Source organism: Sinohyriopsis cumingii, chromosome 11 (genome assembly GCF_028554795.1).
Source record: "Sinohyriopsis cumingii isolate HCF-2022 chromosome 11, ASM2855479v2, whole genome shotgun sequence".
Taxonomy (NCBI): domain Eukaryota; kingdom Metazoa; phylum Mollusca; class Bivalvia; order Unionida; family Unionidae; genus Sinohyriopsis; species Sinohyriopsis cumingii.
In genome coordinates this window covers 52891704-52917504 of record NC_142971.1, presented here as the reverse complement: position 1 = coordinate 52917504, position 25801 = coordinate 52891704, and the positions used below count along the sequence as shown (strand labels likewise).

Genomic DNA, 25801 nt, shown 5'->3' with positions numbered 1-25801 from the left:
TGCTGTTCATATTGCAGGCTCAGTGTAGGTATGCCAGGTTTGCTGTTCATATTGCAGGCTCAGTGTAGGTATGCCAGGTTTGCTGTTTATATTGCAGGCTCACTATAGGTATGCCAGGTTTGCTGTTTATATTGCAGGCTCACTATAGGTATGCCAGGTTTGCTGTTCATATTGCAGGCTCAGTGTAGGTATGCCAGGTTTGCTGTTCATATTGCAGGCTCAGTGTAGGTATGCCAGGTTTGCTGTTCATATTGCAGGTTCACTGTAGGGATGCCAGGTTTGCTGTTTATATTGCAGGCTCAGTGTAGGTATGCCAGGTTTGCTGTTCATATTGCATGCTCACTATAGGTATGCCAGGTTTGCTGTTCATATTGCAGGCTCAGTGTAGGTATGCCAGGTTTGCTGTTTATATTGCAGGCTCACTATAGGTATGCCAGGTTTGCTGTTTATATTGCAGGCTCAGTGTAGGTATGCCAGGTTTGCTGTTCATATTGCAGGCTCACTATAGGTATGCCAGGTTTGCTGTTCATATTGCAGGCTCACTATAGGTATGCCAGGTTTGCTGTTCATAAAGCAGGCTCACTGTAGGGATGCCAGGTTTGCTGTTTATATTGCAGGCTCACTATAGGTATGCTAGGTGTGCTGTTCATATTGCATGCTCACTATAGGTATGCCAGGTTTGCTGTTCATATTGCAGGCTCACTATAGGTATGCCAGGTTTGCTGTTTATATTGCAGGCTCACTATAGGTATGCCAGGTTTGCTGTTCATATTGCAGGCTCACTATGGTTATGCCACGTTTGCTGTTCATATTGCAGGCTCACTATGGCTATGCCAGGTTTGCTGTTCATATTGCAGGCTCACTGTAGGGATGCCACGTTTGCTGTTCATATTGCAGGCTCACTATTTAAAATGTTTTTGCTCATAGAGACTTGCAAAAAATAAAACTGTTCAACTTTTTCCATCCATTTCATTTGAAGACTTGTATAAGATTCTTTATTTGTATTTTTAAGGTTGTGACAGTTAAAATCTGAAAGCATTGTTTTGAATTATCCACCTCTGTAGGGTACATGGTTAGAAAAATGTTTGGCTGAATAGGTGTAATAATGGTTCATTTAACTCTATTCTTGCTGTGATGATCATAGTGTGTATGAGTTGAAATGTAGCACAGAACAAATCTATTAAAGTGAACCAAGAAGCAGAACAAGGTATGATAAAAAACAAGGTATGATAAGGTCCATTTTTGGTCCAAAAGAATCAGGTATGATAAGGGCCATTTTTGGTCCCAAAAGAGCAAGCTGTGATAAGGGCCATTTTTGGTCCCAAAAGAATAAGGTATAATAAGGGCCATTTTTGGTTCCAATTTAAATCCGACTCATAGTATGCTGAAAGTTTGAAAAATAATAAGAAAATAAATATAATTTGAGCACTCCAATTGTGTTTTCTGATCCCTTTCTGAGATTTCACTTTAATAATTAAGAGTATAAAGAAAAATATTAAGCACAAAATAAACATTGCCCATTGAAATCATGTATTGCTTTGAGTGTAAAAATTAGGTCTCCATGTAGAACTGTATTAAAAAAAGGACAACAAATGCTGATGATAAAATTGATTAACTTTACAGATAAGGAGGTCAGAGACTTTAACCAACTACTCTGCATGAACTTGAAGCTAGTCAGTAAATTATCATTCTTAAATAGCAATTTTCTTGACACAGATTATTATGTCTTGTTGAAAGAATCTTGGTCTATATTGGTACATTTTTCCTGAATGTTCTGAATAGATGCAGAGAAGTTTCTAGTTGCTGTACCATATTTGTCATAATACCTGACTATGCCTTTATAAGCACACATCCCTCTGTTTTGTCACAAATAAAATAAAAGCTATCCATTTCTAAATGCAACTGTCTTGATTCTTACATGCTTTATGTGATGTAAGCAGATCAAAGCCACTTAGAACTATATGATTTTCTTGGAATGTACCACCACACTTGTTGTTGTCTCTTTACCGTTGAATGTTGTAAGTTAAATCTGTCTTGACAGAGGATTGTATATGTGCTTTGATGTATATGACCGGATTGGGAAAGAAAATGACACCCCCCCCAACAAAAATTAGTCAAGAGCTCTCTACATGGGCAAAGGGAGCTAACTCTTTTTAGTGTTTAGTTACATGTGATGGGGACAAAGATATTGCTCTTTACTTGTTGTGATGAGCATCAACCTCATGAAATTTACCCGGAGGATAACTGTCAATCACATAGTGTGGGGATTAAGGTGCACAGTTTGTGTATTCAAGTGATTAGTGGACGTATTACATCAAGTAATGTATTTTTCAGTTTGGGATGTGAACTGATATCGGGAAAATTGTTTTGTTTTCTTTACCACTTATGGTGCTTCTTGACCCAAACTCATGTTGCAGTCAGTACAATGCACATGCCAGACTCATGTTACAGTCAGTACAATGCACATGCCAGACTCATGTTACAGTCAGTACTATCATAAATACCAATTGTTTTGTATAAGAAACTGAGCAAAACAATCAATATGGTTGCAAAGTAATGACATATCTAACACTCAATTAATACATTTATTCAGTTTTAGATGCTTCCCAAAGTATACTAAAACTGCATGCATACGATATGTTTATATTTTTTCAATGCCAGTAAATCACAACAAAGAACATTTTGGTATATGCTTATGGAGGATAATCAGTTTTTGCATCCAGGTTCATTTCGGTACAATCTTTTGACAGTACTCAGGTTTTGTATGCAAGTTCTGGGATTGAACTTTTTTGAGTTTACTACTTATCCAGCAGCAGAACAAGTAGCTTGAAACTTTTTCCACTTGCCCTTAAGTCAAGTAAAAGTGCAAACTGCAAAGATCCTGATGTGCCTTTGCATAATGTGCCTGCAGATCAGGATCTATGTTGTTTGTTCTACTGATTACTTCATACAAACTACATAGACCTGCATCTGCAGTGCATTATGCAGTGGCAGATCTGGATCTGTGCAGTTTGTATTTGGACTCAACTTATAAGTGAGCATTTAGGGTACTTGTTCTTGTCAGGTACACTGTACATAATACTGAGTTTGCATAACGTACCAGACTTTTCATTTGAGATGTACTTGAAAAGTGATTTGTCCTTCTTTGTTAGCCATTGCTTGTAAATAGGTGCAGATGAGTGGAATGTTTGCTTTTGCCTTTTTTGCCTAAGTATTACAGTAATAAATGAAGTTATAAAAACATCTGAAATAAAATTGTTGAATCTTTAATCATATTTTACTATCTAGGAACATGTTTTCTGCCAATAAAATAAAGTTTTGCCAGTTGGAAAATTTTTATATTCAGGTAGCAATCATCTGATCTTTTACTTTGTAAAAGATTGTATATTCTGATATGTATATTGAGAAACTTAATTACACATAAAAGATTGTTTAAAATGATATGTGTTTTGAAAGCTTAAGTGCACATAAAAGATTGTATATTCTGATGTGTGTATTTAAAAACTTAAGTGCACACAAAAGATTGTATATTCTGATGTGTGTATTTAAAAACTTAAGTGCACATAAAAGATTGTATATTCTGATGTGTGTATTTAAAAACTTAAGTGCACACAAAAGATTGTATATTCTGATATGTGTATTTAAAAACTTAAATGCACATTATTGTTACGAATGTCCAACAGGTGGTGGTATCCTGAAACTGGATGTCTCTCAGTATTTGATTGTGGAGGGGACCATCGAGTCTAATGGAAATCCAGGCAGTGTCAGCATTGGAGGGGGCAGTGGTGGTAGTATCTGGATTGAAACTCGTGATCTGGAGGGATCAGGAACTATTCAGGTAATGTAATACTAAAATACCATACTAGCATATTCATCATTTTGTGTTATTGTAACATTCATATCTCTGTTTAATGACAGCTTAGGGGACAAGAATATTTTAATATTTGTAAATGTATTTACCATTACTTTTTACATTACAAATTATCCCATTTTCTACATGCACATATTTTATTGGTCACTTTTAACTAGTGTTACTCATTATTTTGCATGCTTAGCTTAGAAATATTTATTCTTCTGCACTTTTATTCAAGATTAAAACAGCATGCACATTCCTTTCTAAAGTTTACAATTTAAATCTGTGTTACTGTAAGCTGTCTGCTTGCTGAGAGGTGTTTTTCACTTGTGAAGTCCAGTCAGCATCATTTAAAACATTAAAAAATTTGTTTTATTGCTAACTTGACCCACATGTAAACTTTCCATCTTTAGCTTGCTTCTGATAAAAACAATGGAAAGTCTTTTACAAATATTGAATTCCCTGTATTAGGTTCAAGGAGGAGCTGGCGGGACCAGTTCAGGAGCTGGAGGCGGTGGAAGGTTAGCCATATACTATGAAAGACAGTGGTGGTGGAAAGGAAAGCTGAATGCCAAAGGGGGATCTGGCAGTGGAGGATATGCTGCGGCTGGGACCATCTATCTAGAAGTAAGTACAAATCTCCATCAATCTGCAGCTGGGACCATCTATCTAGAAGTAAGTACAAATCTCCATCAATCTATGGCTGTAACCATCTATCTAGAAGTAAGTACAAATCTCCATCAATCTGCAGCTTGAACCATCTATCTAGAAGTAAGTACAAATCTCCATCAATCTACAGCTTGAACCATCTATCTAGAAGTAAGTACAAATCTCCATCAATCTATGGCTGTAACCATCTATCTAGAAGTAAGTTCAAATCTCCATCAATCTGCAGCTTGAACCATCTATCTAGGAGTATGTACAAATCTCCATCAATCTGCAGCTTGAACCATCTATCTAGAAGTAAGTACAAATCTCCATCAATCTGCAGCTTGCACCATCTATCTAGAAGTAAGTACAAATCTCCATCAATCTGCAGCTTGAACCATCTTTCTAGAAGTAAGTACAAATCTCCATCAATCTACGGCTGGGACCATCTATCTAGAAGTAAGTACCAATCTCCATCAATCTACAGCTGGAACCATCTATCTAGAAGTAAGTACAAATCTCCATCAATCTATGGCTGGACCATCTATCTAGAAGTAAGTACAAATCTCCATCAATCTATGGCTGGACCATCTATCTAGAAATAAGTACAAATCTCCATCAATCTATGGCTGAGACCATCTATCTAGAAGTAAGTACAAATCTCCATCAATCTGCAGCTGGGACCATCTATCTAGAAGTAAGTACAAATCTCCATCAATCTGCAGCTGGGACCATCTATCTAGAAGTAAGTACAAATCTCCATCAATCTATGGCTGGGACCATCTATCTAGAAATAAGTACAAATCTCCATCAATTTACAGCTTGAACCATCTATCTAGAAGTAAGTACAAATCTCCATCAATCTGCAGCTGGGACCATCTATCTAGAAGTAAGTACAAATCTCCATCAATCTATGGCTGGGACCATCTATCTAGAAGTAAGTACAAATCTCCATCAATCTGCAGCTGGGACCATCTATCTAGAAGTAAGTACAAATCTCCATCAATCTATGGCTGGGACCATCTATCTAGAAATAAGTACAAATCTCCATCAATCTGCAGCTTGAACCATCTATCTAGAAGTAAGTACAAATCTCCATCAATCTGCAGCTGGGACCATCTATCTAGAAGTAAGTACAAATCTCCATCAATCTATGGCTGGGACCATCTATCTAGAAATAAGTACAAATCTCCATCAATCTATGGCTGAGACCATCTATCTAGAAGTAAGTACAAATCTCCATCAATCTGCAGCTGGGACCATCTATCTAGAAGTAAGTACAAATCTCCATCAATCTGCAGCTGGGACCATCTATCTAGAAGTAAGTACAAATCTCCATCAATCTATGGCTGGGACCATCTATCTAGAAATAAGTACAAATCTCCATCAATTTACAGCTTGAACCATCTATCTAGAAGTAAGTACAAATCTCCATCAATCTGCAGCTGGGACCATCTATCTAGAAGTAAGTACAAATCTCCATCAATCTATGGCTGGGACCATCTATCTAGAAATAAGTACAAATCTTCATCAATCTGTGACTGGGACCATCTGTCTAGAAGTAAGTACAAATCTCCATCAATCTGTGACTGGGACCATCTGTCTAGAAGTAAGTACAGATCTTCCTCAGTCTTGGTTTGCGATCTACTATTACCAACTCAACCAAAGACCAGTCAGACTTTAATGTTTTGAACTCATTTGACCTATGATCAGCGCTATTGATGGTATGAGGTCAATCAGTATGTAATTGCATCTATGGTAAAAGCTTATTTCACGATTTTCAGGTAAGAGATTTGATATCTAGGTAATTGTCATTTGATACCATGTAGCCATAACATCATCATCATTAGAGAAATTTTGAACATTGTCATTATAAACTAAAAATCCATGCAAATTTATGTAAGCCTTATTTAATAACAGAAAACAACACAAATCTTTTGATTTTGAATAATACAGGTACATATTTATGGTAATGAGTAGTGTGAGCTACAATTACCCCAGTGATATATTACTTACCCCAGTGACATGTTAATTACCCCAGTGATATATTAATTACCCCAGTGACATATTAATGACCCCAGTGATATGTTAATTACCCCAGTGATATATTAATTTGGTGTTGTCTCAGACATAAGGTCTCTCAGCGCCACAGCCAGATAACCTGTCAGGAGACGATGGGGGTAAACTTAAAGGGTCCAGTCAGTCATGTCTCAGTATGTTAGCATCACCAGTGACTCACAAAGCTAGCCTTTTAAGAACTTTCAGGGTTAACTTTATAATCAAACAAGCTAAACAATGTATCTGGCATTGCAAAAGGTTATTCTTCTTTGTATCTGATGGAAGCTGATCCTCCTTCACATGTAACAAAACCTGTCAGCAATGGTTCTAATGATACAACCAGGTCTCATTGCTAAGAAGTGGATGCCATCCCTGGCAACCAGAAAGTGGTCATCAGATTTATGTCACCAATAAATACATTGAGAGAAACAGTGATGCAAAACATCATCTATGCTCTAAAGCAATACTTGAAACTCATGGAGAAATGTTATGGGTACAGACAATTGTCTCTTTTTTTTGGTGAAGGCTGAAAATGAGGAGTACCTCTCAGGCATTAGTGTAATGGTTGAAGTGGGTCATGCACTCAGAGTACTCTGAGTTCTCACAAGACGAGACACATCATGGAACTTTCGGCCCATGAGATGAAAATGATCTCTTCAACCTTGCATTGTAACTCATTGTTTTCATTAGAGACATTATAGAAACTATTGGCTGGCTTGCACAGTCAGCTTTTTTGAATTTTTGTCTCCAAGATCTAGTGTTAAAGAGACAAGAATTGAATCTGGTGGTCCATTAGCAAATGCCCAAACAGCACAACCTCTTCATGGATGTGGGTTTAGTGCATTTGCTGTATTCACCAAGATCTTTTCAGAGTAAGAAAATGTAATTTGTTTCTTATTGCCTATGTATTTTTTGTGTCACACATTACACGACCATTGGCTGTGATGCGTTTATCTTAGGGGAGCAGTTTATCCTTCATATGGGGACTATATTTATAGTTCCTTTCAAGGATACCCATGGTAAAGGCTGGATCATCATGCATTTCCCCTGCTATTTCCTATTCTTCTAATGTAAAAGTGATCAGGGAAAGTATTCAAGAGAAAAAGTAATCTTTTGTAGTCAGTAAGGTTTCTCTGAGAATATTTACTCCATCTTAGAATCAAGACCTCCATGGAAGCATCCTCATTGATACACTGCTACGGAGAGGTGGTAAGCAAAGGAACATGATGAGTTGGAAAGACAAAATTTGTGTCTTTCTGAGAGGGCTGGATTTTTTCCCCCCTGATATTAATGTGGTCATGTAAATATTCTTGGAGAAATGACATTTAGTTAATGGTTTATTACTGTCTTATAATAAAAATGGTTCCTAAGGTGGAATTATCATTTAATAATAAATACAGTTTGTGGCAGCAAATAATTTAGATAAATTTAACAGTAAATAAATGAAAATAACATGAATGAATGAATGATTAAGTAACAAAATATATAAAATAGAATGCAGTGGATGGGGTTAAATATGCATATAATTGACATTGCAATTACAAAATAAAAAAATGAATAAATAAACATTGACATAAAGATTGAATAAAGAAGTCAACAGATGAGAAACCCAGAATAAATAAATATATTTGCTTAGTGATATTAGCGATGATGATGATGCTATTTACATTATACACAGTAAAATTACAAGTATACACAATTGAATCACAGCTTTACTTGGCAAATTTACAAGGACTTGCAATTAAATTACAGCTGTACACAGAAAAATTACAAGTGCATGCAATTAAATTACAGATGTATACAGTAAAATTACAGGTATACAAAATAAAATTACAGTTGTAAACAGTAACATTACAAGTATATGCAGTTAAATTACAGCTGTACACAATACAATTGCAAATATACACACAATAAATTACAGCTGTACACAATACAATTGCAAATATACACACAATAAATTGCAGCTGTTCACTAAAATTACATCATTATGAAAAATTCATGACTGCAAACACATTTGATTTTGTCTTGAACACTTAGCTTGTATAAGTTTTTTTTTTTCATGAGTAATAGTAAAAATTAATATTGTTTATATTGGTTTCTGTATTTTAGGATACACTTTCACATGGATCAAACCTCACCTTGGTAATTGACAACTTTGGACAGACTCAACCCATCCCATCCACCTCCGAATACTCACTGTCTGCCAGAATGGCCCGTGGAGGTACAACCTGGATACACAGTAACTTGACGCGGGAATTCCATCGCCTTAAAGTGGTGGGAAGTGCTCACTTAGGGCTTACGCCTAATCTCATAAGGTAGTTAATATTGAAAACCTTGGTGGACTCATGATTCTATTTTTTTTGTTGGCCAGAAAAAAATCAAATATTTTGTTAAAGTGTTTCAAGTAATCTGTTAAAGTGTTAGAAGTAATGTATTACAGTGTTAAAAATAATCTATTCAAATGTAACAATTAATCTATGAAAGTGTTAACAGTAATCTGTTAAAGTGTTAGAAGTAATGTATTACGGTGTTAAAAATAATCTATTCAAATGTAACAATTAATCTATGAAAGTGCTAACAGTAATCTGTTAAAGTGTTAGAAGTAATGTATTACAGTGTTAAAAATAATCTATTCAAATGTAACAATTAATCTATGAAAGTGCTAACAGTAATCTGTTAAAGTGTTAGAAGTAATGTATTCCAGTGTTAAAAATAATCTATTAAAAATAATCTATTCAAATGTAACAATTAATCTATGAAAGTGTTAACAGTAATCTGTTAAAGTGTTAGAAGTAATGTATTACGGTGTTAAAAATAATCTATTCAAATGTAACAATTAATCTATGAAAGTGCTAACAGTAATCTGTTAAAGTGTTAGAAGTAATGTATTACAGTGTTAAAAATAATCTATTCAAATGTAACAATTAATCTATGAAAGTGCTAACAGTAATCTGTTAAAGTGTTAGAAGTAATGTATTCCAGTGTTAAAAATAATCTATTAAAAATAATCTATTCAAATGTAACAATTAATCTATGAAAGTGTTAACAGTAATCTGTTAAAGTGTTAGAAGTAATGTATTACAGTGTTAAAAATAATCTATTCAAATGTAACAATTAATCTATGAAAGTGTTAACAGTAATCTGTTAAAGTGTTAGAAGTAATGTATTACAGTGTTAAAAATAATCTATTCAAATGTAACAATTAATCTATGAAAGTGTTAACAGTAATCTGTTAAAGTGTTAGAAGTAATGTATTACAGTGTTAAAAATAATCTATTCAAATGTAACAATTAATCTATGAAAGTGTTAACAGTAATCTGTTAAAGTGTTAATAGTAATCTGCTAAAGTGTTAGAAGTAATGTTAAAGTGTTACAAAGTTTTAGCCTGTCTCATTATATCTGGGAAAGCAACACATGTATAAATCTACTTTAATGGACTTAATGGTTATGCAGTTTAAATTGAATTTCTTTAAACTCTTTCTTCCTTTTGGACCTACTAGGTGTCTGCACTTATTCAAGGAAATGGTGTTATGAATTTATATTCAATACAGTAGTATTTCATCAGACGGAGGTCCGATTAATCTCATGGTTACAAGTATGGAATAACATTATTTCATCTATCATGAATATTAACATCATCATCATCATTGTTATTTTTACTGGATGAACCTTGAACAGAGTGCAGACCATGCCAATGCCTACTGACAATCAAATACTTTCTTATAGAGTGTATTGAATGCCACTACTGTAGAAGAAATATTTTTGATGATGCAGCACTCTAGAAAATCCTTGAGATTTTTAATTAACGTAGTTTATATAACACATTTTGACCCTATATTTTAGGGATTTTATATATTTTACTTTTACCATTTTCATATTCGTTTTAAAGATTTTTAATGCCTGAGTCGAGCTGAATTCAGCTTGGGCAAGCTAAGTCAAGTCCAAAAATATTGAGGGAGAGTGTCATGTTCAGTTTGTATTGCCTTATGTCCAGAGTTACATTCTGGGATCTTACCATAATACATATCTCAGCACCTTCATTTAGCAATTTTATGTATAGCATATTTCTGTTACATAAATACCCCAGTTTTCTTATCTATCGACCCTTTATGTCTCACAGTATAGTCAAATTCTGTGACATCCATCTTGTTTTCATTATCAAGGTCATGCATTCATGAGTGCTTATTATTTAAAAATAACAAATAGGGAATAGATAATATTAGCTATGTATAATTGTAAAATATGTAATTATACAGTATTTACTGACTTAAGTCCAAACCTTTTGATAGGCAGACTTGCCAACCATTACGATTGCAGGTCTCATTGTAATGACCCTTAAATTGTATATTTACAGAATAATAGCAAAAGATCTGAAAATATGATAGACATCATTTTTGCTAAATGTAATTATAGGCATGTTTTTAATGTGTAAAAAGGGAGGAAAGAAAGTAATATAAGATATTTATCTTGTAAAATAAATATAACACAAAAATACAGTCCATATTTTTTTTTACCTTATATTTTAACTTTCGATGTGATATTATGTTGTCAGATTTTTGGACAAGCTCATATTTATCAAGGGCAAGTTTTTGCTTTCAGTCACCTCAATCAGGGGCAAATTCATATTTATCAAGGGCAAGTTTTAGCTTTCAGTCACCTCAGTCAGGGTTAAGCTAAATTTTGTAAAACTATTTCCAACCCTTTGTTTGGTCTTATACATACATACATACATATATACATACATACATACATACATACATACTCATCATCATCATCTTTTCAGCTATCATATTTGTTCTTTGCTAGGTTAATATGGGATCAGATTTAAGGCAGCCATTCTCAGATAAATGAATTTAGTCTTTGATTAGGCATTAATATCAAAATTAAATCCAGGATACATGTTTTGATGTTGCTTTGGTTTGTAACAGACCTTACCAGTTCCGGGTGTTTGAGATCATTGGAGATGAGACAGGTGTTTTACATGTGGGTCAAGACCAGATGATTTTCCTCCAGCACCCAGTTGGGACTGAATTCCGTATGAATATCTACGTATATCAAGGAGGCACTGTTGTACTACCACCAAGCTTTGAATGCTACAACATTGAGATACATGTGTGGTATGTTCAAAATCAGTATACAATATTCCAGGTCATGGTTGTTGATATTTTTAAGTGGCATAAGCAGAGGAGGGAGCATATAGCATTACCTGTATCCATCAGTGTATGACCTAGAAGTTTGCCTTTGCACCATGAACTGTATTTCTGTCCTACTTTTAAAAGCTTTTTGAGCGAATTCCTCAAATTATATCAAATTTGGTATGTGGCTTCATGTCAAGAATACAGTCATAAAGTGTGAGTTTTACCTTGTTTGTCTAAGTTATTCTTTGCTAAGACTCTGAGACCATTTCCAACATTGACTTAAGGTTTATTGAATTTTATATCTGTCTTCTTATAAGTCTCAAGGCTGATTTGTAGTTATCTTAAATTGATGGTCTCACTCCAGCTAAAACTCGAGGCTGATTAGTAATTATCATAAATTTATGGTTTCACTCCAGCTAAGACTCAAGGCTGATTAGTAATTATCTTAAATTTATGGTCTCACTCCAGCTAAGTCTCAAGGCTGATTAGTAATTATCTTAAATTTATGGTCTCACTCCAGCTAAGACTCGAGGCTGATTAGTAATTATCTTAAATTTATGGTCTCACTCCAGCTAAGTCTCAAGGCTGATTAGTAATTATCTTAAATTTATGGTCTCACTCCAGCTTAGACTTGAGGCTGTTCAATATTGATATTTTATATTTATGGTCTTTTAGCCTTCATTTGATTTAGGTTCGGCACCATCAGAATAATGTTTTATAATACTTTGAATATCTTCTGAAAATGCATTACCCAATTATAATACATTAGGGTGAACATCCACTACCTTGCATGTCTGGCCCTTTCAAGCAAAAATAGATGTTAAAAACATCTTTCATCTTGTTTTAGCATTATCAGTGCTAAAACATAATGTGGTTGCCGATGTGGATCTCAATTAAGAGTGGTCTTCCCTTGGATGAATTGGCACCAAATTCCATTATTTGTCATTGCATCCTCTTGTGTCATGTCAGCACACTTTCTATAGAAGCCTTGCAAACACCTTCCATATCATGCTTGTCTCATGTTTGGGTGTTCATTTGGAGTTTTCTCATCAGTAGGAAGTATACTCTTTTTTTTCTATATATTCTTCCCTATTTATCATTGTATATGAATATTGTGCATCTCAGTTGTCTATTTCATAGTTTGATAAGCTAACAGGTGCCATCTGTGTTTCTTTGTCAATAGTACTTAGAATAGTTCCCAGCACTTGATCTTATGGCATAGTATTAAAGCCATTGTTTTGTTAACTTTAAAAAGGTGTCTGAAGATAGATACCACACTGGTATGAGTTGTATGGTGTTTCATTTAGACCATTTACAGGATATCTATGCTGAGAGGATGAAGGACAGATGTGCACTGGTTTCAGCAAAACAGCTGTCTTGGGTTGTGAAAGAGCCAGAAAGCGGCCTTCAAAAGATGCAGACATTATTAGCCTTCTCAGTGAAAACTTCTTGCTGTCACAGACAATGGAGACAGAGAAGTCACTGACCAAGAAAAAGAGCATGCATTTTTTGCACTCATGAGTCCCACATACGGCCTTCAAAAGATGCAGACATTATTAGCCTTCTCAGTGAAAACTTCTTGCTGTCACAGACAATGGAGACAGAGAAGTCACTGACCAGGAAAAAGAGCATGCATTTTTTGCACTCACGAGTCCCACATACGGCCACAGCAACATCATCTCCCAGCCAGCAAGCAGTCTTTTCTGGTCATGTAAGCACTGAGCAGAATACTGGGCCAGCACTGACATGATATGTTGGCCGTCATAAGCTAGTGATGGATAGACCTTCACCACATGTACTCCTTCATACTTGTTATGGTGATCTATCCATCTATAGCTGGGTACTGGACCTTGGGACCTGACAACATCCAGTTATACACATTGTAAACTTCAGTACCCCATTCCTGGCATCATCTCAAAGTAATGCCCAGTGTCAGTTGTGCTTGTGCTGGATATGACGGTGTCTTCCACACTAATTTTCTCAAAGATGCACAGTGCAGTCAGTACCAGATTTGGTGATAAATCCTTCCATGACATCCAGTACCAGACTGCTGTAGGTATTACAGACTAGTACTAGGCTATTCCATCACCAGTGCAGGCTGCATCATTTCTTATGCACAGAACTGGTTCCCAGATACACTTACCCATCTCACACTATTGACGATGTCCTGAGCCAATTCATGACATGGATGAACTAAGTCTAGCCTTATTTTGCATCCCTGACGTTCTGCTTCCTCGACCAAGTTGTCAATACAATTGCTGGGGGCTTCATTACCCCACACCTGACTTGGAGGACATGCAGTCACAAGAACTTGCATCTCAGATTGTTCCAGCAATATCCAGGGAAGATATATTCAAGTGTACATACTTTGAAAAAGCCTTCCAGTTTTGTCTTACTCTATCCATCTGTGTCAGTGGCCATTTTTAGAATTCCTGAATCCATCAACCTATTAACCAAGAACAACCAGCTTTGATTCAGACAATCCATCCAAATTACTTACAATGTGAATTGCATTGAAAGAAAAGATGTGTGCAGGTGTTTCTTCTTACAATAATGACTTCAGTCCAGCTAAAGTATGGCTTTCTACAACACATGCCAGTCTGTGAATGTGCAAGCCATCTTCTGTACAAATGGACTGTGAACCTTTCCTCAACAAACATTAGCTGGTTCAAAATTGCCATGGCTATCTTTCAGCAAGCTGAGCATCGCCTAGACCCAGTCATGGAGATCCCCACTAACAGACACACCTTGGAGTCAGTCTTGTGCATGACTTGTTTACGCATAAGGGCAGGTAAAAACTTATTATCCAGTTCCATAGCAGCTTTCATTAACCTCCAGCTCAGAGATTGATGCATTTTCTATCCACATCCACACTGCTCTAAGATCACAACAAGGCAGTCCTCAGATCTCAACCTTTGTCTTCCAACCTCCAGTTCACCAGCCACATAGAGGAAGCCAGGAAACAGGCTACCAAAGCTGAGCCTTCGTTCCCACGATGGGCCAAAAGAAGATGGAAGGACCTAACTAAGGCATGCATAATATGGAATTTTTCCTCTATATCTTACGTTGATGGTCAAATTTCTCTGATCATTTAATTACAAGACAGAGAGAGAAGTACCAATTTTTGCCAATTTTCTTTATCGAAAACCTGTTTTCGACAGGAGTTGATGCTATGTGTATACTGCTCATTTTTGCCATCGATTGGGGAGAACACTTAAGCATTTATGTGTCAAATGCATTACCTGACCACATTATATATAGTAGGATAACTTTCTCTGCTACCTCTGAATCCAGCCTTCCCAGACAGACAAAAGACATATTTCTGGCTGTATATTTTATAGATAAAGGGAAGAAATTCTTGCTGGTTAACTTCCTTTTTAACCACTATGCGGCCACCGTTATACCCAGGTGACCAGTTTTTGCTTTTGTTGTCATACTGTGAAGATGTCCTCCATAGAATCCATTTAATTTTGTACATAAATTCATCCGTCTTTGATTTTCAGTGGTATATTAACTCAAAATGTTGATTTATATGGTGCACACAACATTTTTGTGAATGCCAGTGAATTTGTTCCTATTATGCAATTATTGTATTGTTCTTTATGGTCACATGTGATTTCATTTGGTAGCATTCACTTTCATGGGAGAAATGTTTGGGTGTGGTTTACATTATTTCAATGCACTTGTTTGTTCTTTGAGATGCCTTCTCCACACATCATACCAATGTAGAAACAGTAGCACCAGAACATACTGTATCAATGGATACAGTTGAATTGTTGATTAAACTCATGGGTAATGTTGAGATGCCTTTCTCTACCCCACGAAGATACAAAATAGTGCCAGAATGTACTGTATCTGTGAATACAGTTGAATCATTGATGAGTCTTATGGGTGTTGTCATGCTACCCTCTCTATTGAACATGTAGACACAGAAGCATTGCCAGAACATAATTAGAAAGTACAAGTGATTCCAATCAAGCATTGGAGTTATGTATGATCAGTATTAGGATTCAAAAGGCTTTGTTGTCATTATGTTGACAAATAGAAATGCCATTTATGGATGGTCTGTACCAATACATTGTGGATGAACAGTCCATGCTGACCATACTGCATGAGTCTGATTGACCACAAGGCATATATCATCTTTGGTAGATTGTTCTGTTTGCCAGCCAGCTCATTCATTTTTATGATTACAGTGATTCGGAGTCTGTTGTCTCCAACTGATGAGCCAGTGAGCTGATCGACTGTATCTTCCATTCCTATAAAATTCATAGTGAGCTGGCACTAGTTATGAAGCTGCCAGACCAAGCCAAACTGGCTATGCCAGAATGGCATTCAGTAATGTGATCACTACCAATGGCATGTATGATGATGGATGCTAATGATACATCATCATCATTTCCCATTGATGAAGGGGATGAAAAGGAAGTAGCAGAACATGGCTGATCCAGAAACAGAATGGGTGGAATTTAGTTGACAGCAGCGATAGAGGAAATCTATAAGATGAATCCTCTCCTCCAACTTAAGTCAATTTTACCTACTCGGTAGATGTAGAAGATTATGCTAGTTCAGAACCTTACTACAGACTGCAAAATACCGGGCATCTCTTGTAGCATTTGTGATCCTTCAGACAAAGCAAGAGTTTTTTTTATTGTCAGTCAGTTTCATGCAACTTTCCAACCGCACCAGTAAAACAGAGATATTGTCTCTACATGTACCTTATCTAGATGTTGATTAAGGGCATAGACAAGTCCATGTCATTGTTAGGAGCATTGTGTCAACTTCTGCCCCATTTAACTTTACACATCTGATGATTTTGTCATCGAGCCAAAATGACAACCAATTTTCTTTGCTGTTTTTCTATGCTCTCTCTTTCATTTATTAGGGTACTGAATTGAGAAAACAAGAGGCACAGGAGTTGCCCTTTAACATTCACTGCTGTCTCCTATCTTGGCAAGACCCTGTTAGGGAATGTACATGAGGAGAGATCATAGTTTGGTTCTCAACAATAGCAGATTTTTCTTTTTCTTCTTGGCCAAATGAATAATAGGCAGTCATATGCTCTTAATTTTGCAGGCATGCATTTCAGAGAGGAGCGAGAGAAAGGAACAGTTTCTCATTTTCAAGGCCTACCTTTTGTTGTCAGTGTCACACTGTCATACATGCTCTCTGACAACCCACCTGAGGCAATAGCCTACTCCCTTTTAGTCAGATTTGGACCAACCATTCTTGCAAAATGATGGGTGAAACATATCCATGAAAACATGGTCCAAATAATGTTTGACAGTTTGGTTGTGGTGGCATACCTCCACAAGAGGGAACAATTACCAGATCTTTGTACCACCATCAAGGGTCATATTAACTCCTCTTTCATATAAGACCTACTGCCGTGTCACTCTAGCTAATCAGCTAAATTAATGCCATTATTGGTCAGTAACAGTGTTTCAGTTTCTCTCATGACAGCCCCTGGTTTCATTGCTCAGCACAGGGTCTCACTTAGAGGAAATCAGTCTTGAGTGCTGTATTCTATGGACCCTTTTCCACTCAGAGAGCTTCAAGACTTGATCAGGAATTGAAGTGGTACCTGGAATGCAATCAGATGATGAAGATCTCATTTGGTCATCTTGGACTCATCCATCCTGCATCCATTGGGTTCTTCACATGGCATACAATGAATTAACCCAAGACCAGATGGATTTCTTACACATATTGGCTCATGAAATTAGGGTAATCACCACCAACTATGCATCAAGTGAAACTGTTCCCTAGCTGATGTTATTCAGTCTGTGGGGTGGAATGCTGATATAACATTGTTATGGTTCTCTCTGACTGACCTTTTTTTCCAGATGATGCTATTTGACCTGGTGACTTAAATAAGTTTTAATGATGTGGATTATTGTTTCCACAGGATTCACAGGAGTGAACATTTTCATTGATACCGTGCCCATTTGTCGATCTGTGCTACCCATCCCTGTATCTCCCACAAGACTTGAAGCTGCTTCTTACACCTTAGGAAATCAGAGCCAGGACCAACTCTGTGGTATGGTTGGAAAGGGCTGTAGCTCACTGCACCTTATGCCTTTTCTCTTATGTTTGTTTAATGTAGCTGAGGAAGAAACCAATGTTTTGGTGTTCAGTGTGTTTCTTTAATCCCTGGAAGGGCATACAATTCCACTCCAGTAACTGATGAATTATGTGGTTTGGCACCAATCCCTCTATCCAAGCAGATGTCACTCTTATTTGACTTTCCGTCTGAGTGCTAAATGACGTCAGCATACTTTTCTTTCAAAGGATCTGTTTGCAATGTATTGGCTCTTCTCCCTAACATATTTTGATTGGCTAGGTACAACTGAAAAAGCATTTTACTGTAAAAATTGTTTTCTTAGAACAGGATAAACTTTCTATAAAACAATTCATTTGAAGCAGTACAGTTTCCAATTTGAAGAATTGCACAGATCATCTGTATGTTTTCAGTGACTCCCTTAATGATCATTAAATAAGTACAGATTCAGAAGATTGCCATATTTGATTACATAATTTGGTGTTAGATAGGAGTCAGAATTAGATGACATTGGTATTAAATGATACATATGAATTTTGTAATCACATAATCCAGCTGTTATGAAATTTAGGAAAAAACTCATTTTTTTACACCAGTAATTTGAGAATGCACATGCAGCAGTGCAGTGGAGTTCATTGAAAACGGTGTATATTTTTTTGTGAAGGGGTACCATAGTACTAGAAAACATTACAGTTGGATACGGCTGCACCCTATACTTGGGACGGACTGGAACCTCTAAAAGAAATGGGACTGAGGGAAAGACTGGCACCTTTTCCTTTGGTGAACTTATAGTGGGAGCAGAAGGAGAGATCACTGTTACAAAGGAGGTGTCACAACTAGAGAACAAAATCAATATTGAGGTACCATTATGTCATATTTGTTGAGATTGGTTTGGTTAGTAATGCATTTCTTTTGAATCAATTCATGATTAGGTTTACACTTTATTTAATAAAAAATAATCATGCCTAACACAGATATAAAAGTGTTCCATTAACAGATCATGAACGTACACTTGTGAGTGAAAGTTGGCCCAAGATTCATATGGTAAGAAACTGGTGTCACGATTCCTATAAATACCTGATTTGTAAAAATGACAGGCTTTGATGCATGTTATATTAGCAAGTAACAACGTAATGGGTTATATTATATCATAACCATTCTTCAGGCTCAGAAGAACAGGAAATTTCTAATATTTTTTATACAAATTTTAAAAATTAAACCAGTTTTAAAATACCACAAACGCATTATGATTTACTATAAGTCTATCCCATGGTATTAGAATGGTTTCATTTACAAGATGACACATTACTTAATGAATGGCAAAGATAAATTGTTTTGACTTTCAACCTAATTTTAAATATATTATGATACATTCTTCTGTAGATACATAAATTAACAATTTTCAGATACTTTATATCTCACCTCAAAGTAACGATGTATCAAAAGTTTTTAAATACCATCTATACTTGTTTATAAGTTGATTCAGCTAGAATTCCCCCCCCCCCCTTCCTAGGACTAACAAAAAGCCAATTTCTCTTTGTGCTTCCTATAAGTATTAAATGCAAAAGTCTTTATTTTGCAAGTCAGATCCATCTGAAAGGGTGACTTATTGTCGGTGAGTCAGAGTTGCACGTTGGAAAAATAAACAACCCCAAATGAATAGATAGGTAGTGAAAAATAACCACAGAACAAATATGAAATAATGATTATATTATTGAGTTTAACATGCCAGTAAATTGACAAACTTACAGTTTGTTTTCATCAAATCTATTAAAATCATATAGCTTCACATTTTAAATCTATTTATATTATAAATCAGTGAATTCAGAATAATCCAAGTCACAGTATTCCATACAATGTTAATTCCACATATCTTACAAATAAACAGTGAAAGCCAACATTTTTTTAAATTGGTACATACAAAGTCCAAGCATTCATCCTAATTGTCTGATAATGTTCTGAAATCCGCCACCATCATCTAGTAAATTGTTGTGGTCTTGGCATCATAAATATTGTCTGACTCCATTTCCTCATCTTCACTGACATATGCGGGTGCTTATGTAAAGACTGAGCTTGGGGTCTGTAAGACTTTAGTCATTCAGTCTATTAAACGATGGAATTGAACATGCATCAGTTGTGTAGCAAGATCACCAGGAATTCAAATAACCACTGTCTGTTATTTGGCACTGGGCAGGTGTCAAACTTATGGCTTGATCAAAGGATTATTACATGGGAAAATAAAGCAGGTGCTGCATTTACAAGCTAAAAGGCATTGCGGTCAAACATTCACTGGAAGATGTAGATCTCTTCTTTGTACTGAACAAGTACATGTACTAAATTTGTGGCTCAGTCAATAGGATTGTCAGCTTGAAAAGAAGTATTGCCTTTACAGGCCAAGGGCTTATCAGGTCATGTGCACTGGGAGAAAACATGGGAATTAAAAATTTAACTTGTGGAAAATGAAAATGGAACTTAAATTAAAAAAACTGTATTGCATCAAAACACAGTGTTTATATAACAAAACACATATTAATACAAATTCGTGTTTTTAGGACTTAAACAAAAATGGAAGTAATATACTTGGTATTAAATACCCACAGTAAAGAAAACTTCACTTTTGTGGTGGGTTGTATTTAATTTACCTATAATATCCAAAATATTTAAAATCCAAATAACTGTAGATACACATAATGTATGATGAATACCATCACGAAACGAATAAACATAGTGCATATCATATATGCTTTTCTGAATGGGAATAGTGGCATAGAAAAGTAAAGATACTTTAATTCATAAATTCACAGTATTTTTGTGTACTGCCATCATCTTGTGTATCCAGCATTACCCCTAGATTATCGAATAAGAAAACCCCGACTCTGCATGAATACAATTTTCAGTAAAAAAAGTTGACTTATATGTGAGTATCTATGGTAGTAATTATTATGATACAGTTCTGAGTATATAAATAAATCATCTATTATTGAAACACTCCTCACTTTATTAGATATTTTTTCCAATAATGATTTGCTTCATAGCACTTCATGCAGTATTTTGTGAATTTCCAGGAGATTGCATTATTACAGAAGGTATCAAACTTTAAGTCTGGCATCAGTGTGGCAAGTTGCCATGAATATGTCGTCACAGTGATGGTACGACATATGAGTAGCAGATCTTGGCATTAAGTTAATTCTTGATATAAAATGAGCTCTAGATGTGTTGCTGTCCTTTCATTTGGCACCTGTTTGTTCAGTTTCCTGTTCTTGTAAGTGAAATTGAAAGTGCACATACCATATATACTCTTTATTAAGACGAGTCAAACTGCAAGCAACAAAGATCCTGATCTGCCATAGCATAATGCACTGGTAGATCAGGATCTATGGTGTTTGGTTCTACAGATTAGTCCTAACAAACTGCAATGCATTTTGCGATGGCATATATGGGTTTGTGCAGTTTTTACTTGGGCTTGTTTTATAAGCAAGCATATCTAATACTTACCTGGTAAATAGCTAAAAAGTTTGAACAGAAGAAGAAAAAATCAAAATAATGGTTACTTGTGATCTCATTGTCACTGGATTGCATGTTTGACTGTTAGTTACATGGTTGACAACTTGTATATATGAAAGTTTGGCTTCCATAAGGCATTGTCTACATTCTGTATGGGAAAATATTAATTATTATAAAAATACCAAATAAATGGGAATTGGTTAAAAGTATATAATATATTGTTAGATTAATCATGGTGAGATTCTTGTATAATATTATACAGCTTAAATATATCATTTTTGGAAATGTCCATCACTGATCTTAACCACAGGCTGACATGATGAGAGTGCGAGGAGGAGGATATGTGCATGCAGTAAATGTAAGCATCAAAGCAGGGACCCTGATCATTGATGACTTAGGGAAGATCATTGGTGACCTGCATTCCATATCTTGTGCCAAAGGAGATGGCTTTTCTGCACTAGGCAGTTCAGGTAATTATATAGTATAATACCTCATTTAAGCATGTTTCATGGGAGTTGTACAAGTGTTCTTGGGTGTAAGTGAGACTAGTCACATTCTAACATAATGGGAATTGTACAAGTGTGCTAGTGTATAAATGTGGTCACTCTCATTATAACACATTTCATGGGAGCATTACACATGTTCTGTTGTATAAGGCAGACCACATGGTTCAACACTGCTATAGTGTACTGAGGTATAAGGTAGACCACATGGTTCAACACTGCTATAGTGTACTGAGGTATAAGTATGACCACATGGTTCAACAGTGGTATAGTGTACTGAGGTATAAGGTAGACCACATGGTTCAACACTGCTATAGTGTACTGAGGTATAAGGTAGACCACATGGTTCAACACTGCTATAGTGTACTGAGGTATAAGTATGACCACATGGGGTACAAGTGAGACCACCCTCATAAAATATTTCATGGAAGTCATACTGGTATACTGGGTATAATTGAGAAAACCTGAGGTGTAAGTGTGAACCACCTCATTATAACATGGTTCACAGGAGCAGTAGAGGTGTACTGGGGTATGAGTGAGACCACCTAGGCCACAAGAAAGACCATCTCCATAAAGTATTTCATAGAAGTCATACAAATATATTGGGGTATAAGTGAGACCACCTAGGCCACAAGAAAGACCATCTCCATAAAGTATTTCATAGAAGTCATACAAATATATTGGGGTATAAGTGAGACCACCTAGGCCACAAGAAAGACCATCTCCATAAAGTATTTCATAGAAGTCATACAAATATATTGGGGTATAAGTGAGACAAGCAGATATGTAAGTGAGACCACCCTTATTATAACATGTAGTATGCGAGCCATACAAGTGAAGTGGGGTATAGTTGAGACCTACTTCATAAGATTTGTATTGGGAATCATACAAGTGTACTAGAGTGTAAGTGAGACCTCCCTGATTATAATTATGTCATGGGAGCCATGCAGATATACTTGGGTATGAGTGAGATTACTAGATATTGAGATATGTTATAGACAAGGCTGTGTGTTAATGGGAGTATGATTGTACTGAAGACCAAAAATAATAGGGTATTTAATGTTTTAAACCCACATTATACAATAAACTCAGGATATAATGATATCTATATGACTCCTACAGTTTATACAGTTAAATGCATTAATTATTATAATACATCTTTGACATGATACTGAATTGGACCATGCATTATTATAGCTGATACAGCTATCCAACATTATAAGATTATATGAGGGATCTGTATCATTACTGTTTTATACCCAGAATCATGGTATAATGAAGGTGCTATGAGAAATATGAGTTTACACTATTCATTTCTCAACAGTCAGAAACTGAACTCAAATAAAATAAATATCACAATGACAGTACTAAATTTAGTTAATTGAATGAGATCCATGGACATAAGTGTATCACTGAGAGTGGGTATGCACTTGTCAGATGACTTTTCCCAAATAATATGTGAAAAGCTTTATGTCTTATGTGATGGCAGAATTAACAGTGTTGGATCAGTACAGCAGGGTTGCCACCAATATGCCTTTTCATTAGGGCCTGCTCAGCAAAGCTATAGAACTTAAGGAAGCAACCATCCTGAGCTGATCAGTGTAGAGATGTGCAGACCTGTCGACCCTTATGATTTTACTTTAAGGCTTACTAAAATGACTGTTAAATTATGGACTTATATATCTTTCTTAGCCAAGGTTTTGATATGTTAACCCTTGGCAGATTGAGCAGATATTTCTGTGCTTCTAGTCTGTTAATTTCACTACATTCAGCAGCAAGTCACTGCATCCAATCAAAATTAAGTTGTTCAAATTTGAACACTGTACTTACATGATCGACATGATGAGAGCACATAAATTGAATGGACTCATAAAATAAGCAAATACACATGTAATGGCTTCTTTCTGATATGTAGTCATACTTTCGATGTTAAACTTACAAATTATCTTTGAAGTCATTTGCCTCCACCATTTTCGGCCAATATACAATGCACTACTGTTACATGCTGTTGGTTAGTTAGCATTACATAAGGTTGGCAACTCGTGAAATCCAATAGATGTCGCTAGGACAGAGCACTAAAACATTTGCTCAATCTGCCAAGTTGTAGACAGGGATAATGTATCAGAACCATGGCTAGCGAAGATGGGACTTATAGAACAATAGCCAAAACTGTGAAAATCCAATCATTGCCAAAAGGTCAGGATACTGGCATGTCTGTTTTTGGCCAGATTTTTGGCAGTGGAGTTTGTGATGGAACCAGACTAACTTTTACTTGTTATTATAATGTGGAAATGTCATCCATGTAATCTTAACATGTTGAAGGTGAATGGAACAATCATTCTCTTAAAAATCCAAACAGTTGGCAGAGAAGTAAACAAAATATATTCAGATACTTTGATAAATGTGGAAAATAAGTGGGAAAGGTGAAAGTTGCAATTATTGGACATATGTTGATTTAAGTATTGCTCATGGTTGGAGAGATGATTACTGCTGTCATGAGAATTTAAAAAACCAAGAACAGAAAGGTTATGTTGATTTGAGAATTTAAGGCTGAAGTGTTTACAGACTTTTTTGTTGAACACACTGCTGCCTTCTTGGCATCAGACCACATTTCTGAACTTTTCACATGTTTATTTTTCATGTCAGCAATTACATGGTTTTTCATTACACCTTACTAAAAATGGGTCTTCTGGAAAAATATTGACTATCATACTGAGAAGGTCTGTTTTGGGTTGGCAGGTCTGGAATTGATATTTTTCCTTGCACAATTTGGTTACACAGTGCCATGAGGATGGATAATTGTTCTTTCTCAGTATTTGATGTGAATTTAGTATTAATCATGTGACATTTTAAATTGGGTTTGGTTTATTATTTCCTGAATTATGTTGCTAATCAACTGTGGAGAAGTGTCATTTGCACACCATAATGATTCGATGTGAAAACTGTATACACCTAATGGTAAATAAACAAGGAAGGAATTCTTGTGCTCTCAGAATTCTGATCTCCTCTGCACTTTATCTGAACTGCAGGTCATCAATATTTTTGTTGCCCCCCAAACCCAGGTCATTGTTGAAACACAAAGTTGCCACAAGTGTCATATTTCCTTTGACACAAAGCTTAAGCAACAGCATTCCTGATTAACTACATTACTGTCTCTTTCACACAAATACCATTTTAGAAAAAGAATGCATATAAAGGTGTAAGCAGTAAAAATACTGCAATTTAGAGTTAGTGTATCTTGCTTCATGGACAAGACACACACCTGAATACTGTATTCTCTGGGTTGAATATCCTCTCTCTGGGTTGAATATCCTCTCTCTGGGTTGAAGATCCTCTCTCTGGGTTGAAGATCCTTGCTCAGTTTGATTATGCAATGCAATTAAAGGGAGATTTTTATCTTTTCAGGTTGATTATGAACATGGGAATGATTGATTGATATTTGTAATTAGATTAATTGCCATCTTTCGTATTGTTATTGTTGTTGTTCTTGAATTGAAAAGAACATTGAATCTGCACTGGGAATCATGCAAAGAAATGTCAAGAGAGGCATTAGGAATAAATTATCATAACTAAATGAAAAAATTTGGGTGGTAGAAGAATAAGTAGGGCAAGTTGGAATTGGGATAGACATGAACAGATATTGTGCACAAAAATGAAAGTGTTTTGCCATTGCACAACATGTGGTAAACTGGGACAAGGGGAATACGATACAAGCACAAACTGAGGATTTTATTTGCATTTATTTGCTTTTTTCATATTTACTGTGTTCAGCCGTAATAAGATTTACCCCATACATTTGAATAATATTGTTCAGACACCTGTTTATGTTGTCTGTGTTATTTAGGTACTAAGACTTGTGTCACCTCCTGCTCAGTATTGAAAATAAACAACACATGGCACTGAAGTATACTAAACAAGAGAAAGAAAATCTTGACCAAGTTTTAGTGTAGGCAAAGTGCTTTGCCTAGAATATTGACCAAGTTTTAGTGTAGGCAAAGTGTTATGCCTAGAATATTGACCAAGTTTTAGTGTAGGC

The 25801-nt window shown here is 35.7% G+C and overlaps 1 protein-coding gene across 1 annotated transcript in view; it reads left to right on the top strand.

Moving 5' to 3' along the window:
• The window catches only part of LOC149788460 (uncharacterized), a 95430-nt gene that overhangs the window by 48256 nt on the left and 21373 nt on the right, over positions 1-25801 (top strand). The window contains exons 17-22 of the mRNA XM_089973521.1: positions 3684-3838; positions 4325-4480; positions 8669-8874; positions 11488-11676; positions 18423-18618; positions 21573-21732. Coding sequence (XP_089829647.1) covers positions 3684-3838; positions 4325-4480; positions 8669-8874; positions 11488-11676; positions 18423-18618; positions 21573-21732 — 1062 coding nt within the window. The remainder of the gene's footprint in view (positions 1-3683; positions 3839-4324; positions 4481-8668; positions 8875-11487; positions 11677-18422; positions 18619-21572; positions 21733-25801) is intronic.